Source organism: Macadamia integrifolia, unplaced genomic scaffold (genome assembly GCF_013358625.1).
Source record: "Macadamia integrifolia cultivar HAES 741 unplaced genomic scaffold, SCU_Mint_v3 scaffold530, whole genome shotgun sequence".
NCBI classification, from domain to species: Eukaryota; Viridiplantae; Streptophyta; class Magnoliopsida; order Proteales; family Proteaceae; genus Macadamia; species Macadamia integrifolia.
The window spans coordinates 185,163-196,309 of record NW_024870474.1 but is presented as its reverse complement, the minus strand read 5'-3'; the positions used below and the strand labels follow the sequence as shown (position 1 = coordinate 196,309).

Here is an 11,147-nt window from a genome sequence, read left to right as displayed (position 1 = left end):
TTAGTCATACAACATTAGGGAGTATCTTGGTTTTAGTATTTGTGTCAGAAGGAGCATTTTCTATTATGGCTAATTCCTACTTTGTCTTTTGCAGATTTAAATATAATAATAATAATAATTAATTAATTAAACCTTATCCCAATAAAATGGGTCGACTACATGTAGATTTAAATCTCCTTCTTAATTCAGTGTAGATATGGTCGAAAAACATTTAAAAATTAAAAAAAAAATCAATATAAATATGTAATGATCTAAAAAATATAGAAGGAAACGACAAAGAAGAAGATACATACTAGTTTATTTTGTAGAGGAACAAAGCACAGCCTAGACATATAGGCTATTATTAAACCCTAATGCAATGGGGGAAAGATACTCTTCAACAACTTGGAGACCAGCGAGGCATCCAACGGCTGGGGTATCCATGTCCTCCCATCCCAACCATGCGATGCGCGTCCCAGCGGCTGGAGGTTCTGACCTTAAAACTAAAAGATTATATACATTGTAAATATCATGAAATGGCGCCATGCACAAATAAACACCAAGCTCCAGCCTCCACATCCGGACCTTACACCCTCCGCTCAACTCTCACCGGAAAACCTCCTTTCATTTTGGACGACAAGTAAGATGTAAAAAAGGGATCAAAGCCCTTCTCCGCCGTCACCACCCGATACTGTCTCATTATTCCAGCAACCAACCTCTGCATCTGCAAGAACGCCATCTCCTTCCCCAAACATACCCTTGGCCCTGCTTGGAACACCGGATATGAATAGGAGTCTTTGCCCACAAACTTCCACTTTCCAGAAGCAGCTTCGTCCTTCTCCAGCCACCTCTCCGGCCGAAACTCCGGCCAGTCCTTACCCCATATTGCCTCTGTCCTCCCCATTGCGTAAGGCATGTATGTCACTATCACTCCTTTCTTCACAAACGTCCCATCCGGTAGAACATCTTCCTCTGTGGAAAACTTTGTGTCAATAGGGACCGGAGGGTACAAACGCATACTCTCACATAACGATGCATGAATGTACACTACATGCTTCACCTCATCATAGTCAAGAGCTTCAGGCTTCTCCTTTATCTCCTTCAATATCTCCTCTTCCACGCGAAAGTTGTTAGAAACTAGCCAAAAGAACCATGTCAAGGCCGCCGATGTCGTATCCCGACCCGCTACGATAAAGCTGATAACGATATCTGTAACGAAACGTTCGTCCGAGTGACCTGAACTCAAGAATTTGGAGAGAAGATCTTCAGATTGGAGAGTTCCCAACTCGAGTTCTTTTTTCTTTTTTCTGACGAGATTAATTGCGTACTCTTTAACTGTTGAAATTGCTTCTCGTAGCCTTCTTTCGGACCCAATATTAAGTGCCCGTTTCAGCTTCCACAAAGGTGGGAATATGGAATTAAACCTTGCGGTGCTTAAATTAGTAGCATCTTCAAATGCTTCGGCGAAATCCGATACAGGCTGTGGGAATGATGGAGATAGGCATTCTGGGTCGAACCCAAAAGCAATCTTGCAAATATTATCAAATGCAAATCTTTGAAGGATGTCTTGTAGATCAAACACTGTGTTGTTGGCGGCGGCGGAAGAGAGAAGAGGGAAGAGGCGGCCAGAGAGCTCGTCTTCCACGACTGTTTCGATGAATTTCCGGAGAGATTTAGTGCTGAATTCATGACTGGACATTTGTCTTTGAAACTTCCACTTATCAGTATCTGCATTAAAGATGCCATCGCCAAGGAAATCGGATAGGGTGTCTCGGAAGAATTCACCTTTTGGGTATTTGTAGAATTGGGTTTTGAGGATGTGTTCGACATTGGAGGGATTAGTGGTTATGAGCTGACTATGGCCAAGAGGACGATAAAGGAGTATGTTTCCATTGGGAGAGTTTTGAAGAAGCTCTGTGGCCCATTGGTTGAACCTCTCATGATTCTTAGCTATACTAAATGAAGAGCCAACTATGGGATAGACCCTCGGTAGTTTGTTGTTTTGAGATGAAGCTGAAGACTTCTTGATTGCAGTTGAGAAGGCTTTGATGAATAAGAAGAGGAAGGGGAGAACAAAGAGGAGAACTGAAGGGAAGAACTCGAGGTTTAGCTGTATCATCTCTAATGAATTTTACTTGTATTGGAAACACGCAGACCTGATGAAAGCTTTTGTGCGATGGTGAATTTATAGGCGATGGACCATAAGCTGATCTGCGTTGAATAAATGAGATAAAATGTGTCATATCCGGGGTGAGGTATCAGGCAATAAAAGATAAAGGTTACTTCAAATGAATCGCAGTCATCTAGAAGAAAGTTTCTTTATTGTATTAATTTTTATTTTTATTTATTTATTGGAAAAGGGGTAGGAACTCAAAAATGAGGTGTGCTAGCATCTAATGACCCTTCTCACAAAAAAAAAGCATCTAATGACCCTTGGATATTGTGAGATCAATTTAAACTGTATGATCTTTAATTATTATTTTAAATAAAAAAAGAAAGATATCCTAGGGGTGATACGCATACCTTCTTTTGTAGGGAAAACTACCTAATTACCCACATTTGGATTTCCTTTTACCAAATTAGCCAATTATTGTTTCACTTAACAAAATTAGCCAAATTTGAGTTTTGGTTTACTGAAGTACCCAATACAGTGTATGTTTCTTGTTTACATATCATTTTGACATTTTTACCCTCCGCCCACTTGATCTTCTTTCTTCTTCTTCGAACATGGATAGGAAACAACTCCCTGCTCTCAACCTCAATATTCTCTTTATCTTCCTTACTGTTCTTAAAGATCAAAACAATGACCTTCTTCTCTTGTCTAAACCGGAATTACTAACCTGGATCGCATCATCAACAGAGATTGTAGAGGAGGGAAATCAAAGCATTAAGAACAAAAATTTTGTTTGATCCTTGTCTGGCAATGGAGGCGAGACAGCTTTGCCAAATATTGAAGAGTATGCCATACTCTGACATAGAACTAATGGTAGATTGGTGGTGTTCAAAGAGGATACCCAACGGTGCAAAATTACCAGAATTTTTCTTCTATCCAAAGGAAGAACAGAGCATCTGATTGGACTGATTTTGCAGAGATCGTGGAAGTTGCTTGTAGTTTTCGCCCTTCCTTTCCTCGTTGCTAGATGATTGATTTTTTACAGGAATTTTGCAAAGCTTGGAAACCAGATAACGATTGTATCAATGATGTGGAAGATCCAGTTAGGGGTGCTTCCAGGTTTGGTCTGGGGTAGTTGGCGGTGGAATTACAAGGGGTGGGGGGATGAATCCAGTCCATGGTGACACATCCGATGCTATTATAATTGCTGGATCCTAAGCTTGGAGTGTGAGGTGTTGTCTAGCTTCGTTCTTCTCTTCGGCATCGAGGGTTGGGTGTGAGTATTTGCAGAAGTCTTGTTCTACAAGAAGGCGTGAGGTGATTGGTGAATAAAGAGATGTCAATACCAATACCGGGTTGGTGCGCAAAAAATAATAGGATAGGGAGAGAGGGGTAGCAGGATAGGGTGAGGCACGACTGCGCGAGGAAGAATGACGGTGGTAGGGAAGGGATGAGGGTTGCAAAGTTGGACGGCGTGGTTACAGGGAATGGTGAGTAGAGAAGAGGGAAGAGGGTTGTTGGGGGTAAAAATGACAAATTATATATTTGGTTGAGTGAAGGTAAATGGAGGTTACTGTTTTTGATAGTTTTGTAAATCTAAACATTATTTTGTATATTTTTGTTAAGTGAAACACAACTTGGATAATTTTGTAAAGTGAAACCCAAAAGTGGGTAATCAAGTAATTCTCCCTGTCACTTTCATGGTTAAGCGATAATGCTTTTTGAGTATTCCTATTTTACCACTGCCTCTTCTTTTTTTCCCTTATCTATCACTGATCTTCCGACCTTTTGACGAGACTACTAGTTCCTACTTCCTACCCCCTTCTTCTTCCTGTCACCCCACCCGCCCCTACCATTTTCTCCCTTACATTCCTCTTCCTTCACTCTCCGCTCACCGCCTACGCAGATCCGTCTACCATAGAACATATTATGAAACCTCGAGCCCTAACCTATTTCATCTAGCATTGTCCATGCACCGGCGATTGGTTTCAACGGACCCACCCCATCGTTTGTGGAGTTCCCAAGATTCTAGGCTGGCTGATTTGTTTGAAAATGACGACTGCTCATTTCGCCATTCACATTTCGTCGTGAGAAGCATACATTATTGCTCAGATCTTGGTGATACCATGATCCAATTTTAATAGAATCCTTTATTTAAAAAAAAAAAAAATTTGAAATCATTCCATACAATTTTGACAAAATCTTTTATTTTATTCAGATAGGATAGCTAATTGGGAAGGATAAGAAAGAAAATCTAACCATATCGTTGCAAATCCTTTTCATTGTTGTTGCACCAAATTTTTTTTTTGCAACCAAATTCACCATTGTGAAAAGAGGGCATTGAGTTGGGAGGGATCGGGTTGCAGGGAAAGACAAAGTAGACAGGGGCGAGGTTCGACGATTGCAGGGTGAGGGTGCTTTTGCAGCTAGCCGAAGGGAATAGAATTGTCGTCATCGAGTCCACAGTCAGACACGAAGTGGGGGCGGAAGGTAAGGTAAGGCAAGGTCAAGGGTAAAATTGTAACACAATATAAGGTATACGTATCACCGCTGGTATTTCTCTCTTTTTCATTTAAAATAATAATTAAAAGGATCAAACGGAGATCTGACAGTATCCAAGGGTCATTAGATGTGCTAGCACACTTTATTCCTGGTAATGTGCTAGCATTTCTGGGTTTTTTTTTTTTTTTTTTTTTTTTTTTTTTTTAAGAAAATACATCTAGAAGGAACATAGACTCGGTCAGGTCGGATGGGTTCAATTCTCAATCAATACCGATTCTATCAATGGATTAGTACGTACAAAGGGTAAAACTATAATTAAAAAAAAAAATCTTTTAATTGAACATTAAGGGTAACACAATCCGATCAAGACCAATCTTGATTGAGATTGAAGTGATGTCGATCTTGACCGATCCCAACCCCAATTCTGTCATCTCCAACCTTGAGAAGGAAGCTCTCCATGTGAATGTTCGATTGGCACCTTTATAGGTTTATTTAGTTCTTCAGACCTTTGACTTCTCATTTTTCTTCTTATTAAAATATCTATAAGGTTTTTATCCAAAAAAAAAAAAATTAATAATAATTGTTATGAAGATAATGGTATAAAAGGGTTTTAAAAATAATTTTGAAGTGACATATCATTATCAAAATGGAATCAATTGTTTATGGATACCCATTCTATAGAAGAAAATAAAGGGGGAGGTAACAATCAGAATCCTAATGAGCATGTACATAATGCACCATAGCTTCACCAATCATGTTAGGCAGTTGGCGTTTATTAAAATGTATCATTGTCATACAAATTTTATGAGCTCGTAGGTGATATGACACTATTACCCTCATTGAAAGAAAAATAATGTGGATCATATCACAAAATTACAAAATTAAAAATTATTTGTCACCTTGAAGTTTTTTTTTTTCTTTGCTAAAAGTCAACAAAGGTATATCACTAATAATGGGAGAAAGAGATATAATACATAAAAAATACCATTAGTTCGGTTATCCACCTTCGACCCATTAGAAAGGAAGCAATCCAATCAAAAAGAAATTACATAAGTCGAAGTCTGAGCCTTTGATGGAAATCCCACATAACTATGTGGTTTCATGTGTTCCGTGTATAAGACAAAGAGTAATGACATCATTGAACTCTATCATATTAGAGGGTGTCAAATAGCCCATTTGGGTACCTTTTATTTGCCTAATATTGTATAGTAGACTTAGATATTCGAAAATTCCATAAATTGACTCTAACTATATTTTAGACCCTGTGAAATAGAAACTCCCACCAACCCCCACCTCTCACCCCAAAAAAAAAAAATAACTCCAAACATAGAACTATATGGCATGGCCGTAAAAAGTGCACTGTCTCTCCAAAGTATTGAATTAGAATTTTTAACCATTTTTTCTCCATTTTTTTTCCCTAAATATAGGGGTAAAAATGGATTTTCAAAAGGTTACTGTCATTTAATTTAGTATTATGCGAAATAACAAGATTTACCCTCATTGAAAAAAAAATTTATTATACTAAAAGTGCAAAAAAAGTAAGACTGCAATTTTTTTAACCAAACTACAAGATAATTCCAATTGCAAAACATTGTAGCCTTGACCCCATCCTCTAACCTTCTTAACCATTGCAGTTATAGAAGTTACTTGAGGCTAGGCTTGTAGCAATAATGTTAATTACACTCCGTGGCTGAAATAAGAATAACGCAATACTAAGGTGGCATAAAAAAATTAGAGTAGGGGAGATTGGATAGGAATTTCATTTCTTTCTTGTATAGGGGGGAAATCACTATTCATTTCTTGAAATTAAAATATAATTAGAGAGAAAGAAAAAAGAACGCCAACTGATCATGCCCTCTTACGTCCACACACAAGGGCACCGAAATGATCACCCACCCCTCCCTAATGGATACACACTCCCATTGGCCCCCTGTGTTGGTGCATGCCATAGGACCAGGTAGTGTTTTTACTCTCAAAAAAAATTATATAGAAAAAATATTTCATTTAAAATATTATTTATATGAAATTTTTTATTAAAAAAAAAAAAAAAGCAAACAAGGTCTCAAGAGAATAATACTTTGAAGGAAGAACGAGGAATTCCTTAACTGATGGACTTCAGTGTGATAGGATTTTAAATAAGTAGATAATAATGACCTTGGGTATTTTCTTCAAGTGGGTGAAAGATTTTTTTTTTTTTTCCCCTTTTTGATAGAAGGTGAAAAAAAAAAAATTCTCGAATAAGTAAGGTGAATGAAGACTCATACATATGATATTATGCCATTAATTAACAGGATCCACAAAGTAACCATATTTGTCACTTGCACGGACCTACAAGTTAGTTGAATAGTGGAAGTTTCTTCATCCTTTTCTTTTTTTTTCACTTCTGCCATTTGCATGTCTCTAGAATCTGTGAAATATCCTTTTGGTTAAGAATGAAATGGAAAGGAGAAAAGATGGCACACCTCCCGTGGTGGAAGAGTAAAGGAGATATTTAATTGAGTGCATCCCAAAAGAAGAAGAAGAATGTCATCTCATTTTGGGTTTTGGTGGGCCTAAATCTTTTGCTTCCACGGGTGTCTTCAATTTTTATTTTAAGGGTATTAATTGATTGAATTTTGGTTATATTCAAGGTGGTGACGGATAAAATTGAAATCAAACTATATACTTTGTGTCACAAACTCTTTGGTTGACTTTATATGCCTTCAAATGTTTTTGTGAGTTTCTTAAGGGGCTGTTTAGATTCGAAATTGATTCCCAAGAGCTCTATTTGTATTACAAGGGACATCTACAGTTTTACAGGGAGTGATCATTGGCATGACTCAGCTCCACCAACTCCTTAAGGTTCTACATGTATTTTCAAGTTCGTGATGTCATATATGTTAGGAGTTAACAACCCAACAAAACAACAATATAGTAAAACACAATAATTTATGTGGTTCATCCAAGATGGGCTATGTCCATGAGCAATAAACTACAAGTTCTACTATTCTAATGTAAAATTCACAAACCCTCACACGCACCTCTTTACAATATCACTATGTATATTTAAAGTTAAAACATACTAAAATATAAAGAAACCCTAATTCCTAAAAATATAAAATTGTCCATAGTATGCATAAACACCTCCGAAAAATGCTATTAGATAAGAGTAAATAATATTTTTTGAATTAAACTGAGATCAAGCTTCAAAAATAACAATATATGATGTTTAAATTTTTCATTATCAATTATAATTTATGTATGATTCAGACAAGTATCTTGCTCCTCGTATTTACATATAGTTCAGTTTTGGATGAATATTTTCAACACTTGTGCTCTAGTGTAGAACTTTGAAAAGTTGTTCCATATTCAGTCAATGTGAAAGTGAAAAGCAACATGGGTAATTTATCTCGCCCACTTCTAGGAGGAGAGGGAGTTGTTTCATTTTTATATTCTTAAATACCGGGATCAAAAGGGAGTTTCAAAAGATTAACGTTATTTGATGTAGTATTATGCGAAATAACAGGATTTACCTTCATTGAAAAAAAGAAATTTGTTATACTAAAAGTGCCAAAAAGGTAATACTGCAATTTTTTTAACCAACTACAAGATAATTCCAATTGCAAAACATTGTAGCATTCATTAACCTCCATCCTCTAACCTTCTTAACCATTACAGTTATAAAAGTTCCTTGATGCTAGGTTGTAGCAACAATGTTAATTACACTCCGTGGCTGAAATAAGAGTAATGCAATACTAAGGTGGCATAAAAATATTAGAGTCGGGGAGATTGGATTGGAATTTTGTTTCTTTTCCTGTAAAAAAAAAAAAATCAATATTTATTTCTTGAAATTAAAAATATAATTAGAGAGAAAAAGAACACCACCCGATCATGCCCTCTTATGTCTTTTTTTTTTTTTTTTTGTTAACCAAGTTGTCTGAGCCAGCTTACGTGCACCTCGACTAATCATCGGGGAGATCATGCCCTCTTACGTCTAGACACAAGGACAGCAAAATGATCACCCACCCCTCCCTATTAGATACACACTCCTGTTTGCCCCCCTTATGTTGGTGCATGCCACAGGACAATGTATCGTTCTTACTTTCAAAAAAAAAATTTATGTAAAATATTATTTATATGAAAATTTTTATAAAAATGCAAACAAGGTCTCAAAAGAAAAGAGTAATTCCTTCACTGATGGACTTCATTGTGGTAGGATAGTTGTATATTTCATATCTCAAACAGATAAGGGAATAATTTTTTTTTTTTTTTTAGAAAATAAGGGGATAATAATGACCCCATAGTCTTGAGTTTTCTTTCACGTGGGTGAAAGATTTTTTTTTTCCCTTTTTGATAGAAGGTGAAAAAAAAAAACTTTCTCGAATAAGTAAGGTGAATGAAGACTTATACATATGATATTATGATATTGATTAACAGGATCCACAAATTAACCATATTTGTCACTTGCACGGGCCTACAAGTTAGTTGAACAGTGGAAGTTTCTTTGTCTTTTTCTTTTTCTCACTTCTGCCGTTTGCATGTCTCCAGAACCTGTGAAATAACTTTTTGGTTAGGGACGAATGGAAAGGAGTATAGATGGCACACCTTCCGTGGTGGGAGAGTAAAGGATATATTTAATTGAGTACATCCAAAAGAAGAAGAAGGAGAAGTCATCTCATTTGGGTTTTGGTGGGCCTAACTCTTTTGCTTCCTTGGGTGCCTTCAATTTTTACTTTAAATGTATTAATTGATTCAGTTTTAGATATATTCAAGGTGGTGATGGACAAAATTGAAATCAAACTAAAATACTTTGTGTCACAAACTCTTTGATTGACTTTATATGTCTTCAAATGTTTTTGTGAGTTTTTTAAGGGACTGTTTAGATTCGAAATTGATTCCCAAGAAATCTATTTGTATTATAAGGGACATCTACAGTTTTAATGGGAGTGACCATTGGCATGACTCAGCTCCACCTACTCCTTAAGGTTCTACATGTATTTTCAAGTTCGTGATATTATATATGTTAGGAAATAACAATTCAACAAAACAACAATATAGCAAAACATGATAATTTATGTGGTTCATCTAAGATGGATTATGTCCACGAGTGATAAAATATAAGTTCTACTATTTTACTGTAAAATTCACAAACCCTCACACGCACCTCTTTACAATATCACTCTGTATACGTAATGTTAAGACATATTAAAATATAAGGAAACCCTAATTCTTAAAAATATAAAACTGTCCCTAGTATGCATAAACATCTCCAAAAAATGGTATTAGATAAGATTTTGAATTAAACTGAGATCAAGCTTCACAACTAACAATATATGATGTTTAAATTTGTCATCATCAATTATAACTTGTGTTTGATTCACACAAGTATTTTGCTCCCCTTATTTACATATAGTTTAGTTTTGGATGAATATTTTCAACACATGTCCTCTAGTGTGGTATTTTGAAAAGTTGTTCCATATTCGGTTAATGTGAAAGTGAAAAGCAACATAGGTAATTTATCTCGCCGGCTTCTAGAAGAAGAGGAAGTTGTTTCATTTTTGGTTAATATGAAAGTGACTCTCTTTTCTTAAGTCAGATCTTTCATCAACCATCAATGCTGCACTAAATGGTCGACATCACCATCGTCACAATTGGAAAGAGTGTAGGATTGAAGAAGGAAGTCATGACGACATTGTGTGGTTTCACTCAGGCTCCACAGACACCCCAAGGTCAAAGGCTAAACTTTATTTTATTATTAATGAACCAGAGACGGTTACCAACTGAGAGTTTGTGTTCTCTTGCCACTTGGATGGCTGTGGGAGGATCAAGCAAATAATGCAGGCATGGACAACGAAGTTAGAGTTCTTGAAAATTTCATGACAAAAAAGTTTGGACTTCAATAATGGGTTTTTAGTGTTAGGATTTGATAAGTCTTCTTGCTCTGATATCATCTTTGCTATTGTTTACTTAAAAATTTGAATTATTAATAAAAGGTAGTGTCAATATATACATCAATAGGGATTGAAGATGTATGAAGCAATATCTTAGTGTTTCTGGTTCCTTCTTAATTGAAGTTTGAGATTGTGATCTTGGGCGGCAAGGAAAGCATTAGGTAACCAAACTTTCATGTTATTTATTGAGGGTTGAGTTTTAAAAATCGGATCAGTCAATTTTAGTTGATTTGGATCAAAATCAGCTCGACCCATCCTGATTCTTTGACCCAGACAGATAGCAATTCTGGGTTTTTAAACCCTGCTTCCAGTTCATTGCATGAGAAAATCTCAATCCCTAATATTAACAAAAGCTCAGTCATATATTTTTTTTTTTTTTAAAAGGATATATATAGAGGGATATCGCATAAGGCACTCTCGATGTTATTTTGAATCAGGGATGTCAATGGGCCGGGTTGGGCTGGGCTGGGATGGGATTTTAAACCCAGCCCAACTCTAAGCTCTCTAAACTCTGCCTTGGGCATGGCTTTGGGGTTTAGTCTTTTGGATGGCTTTGATTCTTAAAAGAATAAAAAATAATAATAATGAGTCAAAAGGTGTATGATGGTGATTAACAAGTAACG

General features: G+C 36.3%; 1 protein-coding gene across 1 annotated transcript; it reads right to left on the bottom strand.

Annotated features, from left to right (window-relative positions):
• Positions 1-210: 210 nt before the first annotated feature.
• Positions 211-2,155, bottom strand: LOC122069077 (cytochrome P450 94A2-like). Its single transcript, XM_042633022.1, has one exon. The coding sequence runs from the start codon at positions 2,096-2,098 to the stop codon at positions 566-568; it is 1,533 nt and encodes a 510-aa protein (XP_042488956.1). The 5' UTR covers positions 2,099-2,155; the 3' UTR covers positions 211-565.
• Positions 2,156-11,147: the final 8,992 nt, after the last annotated feature.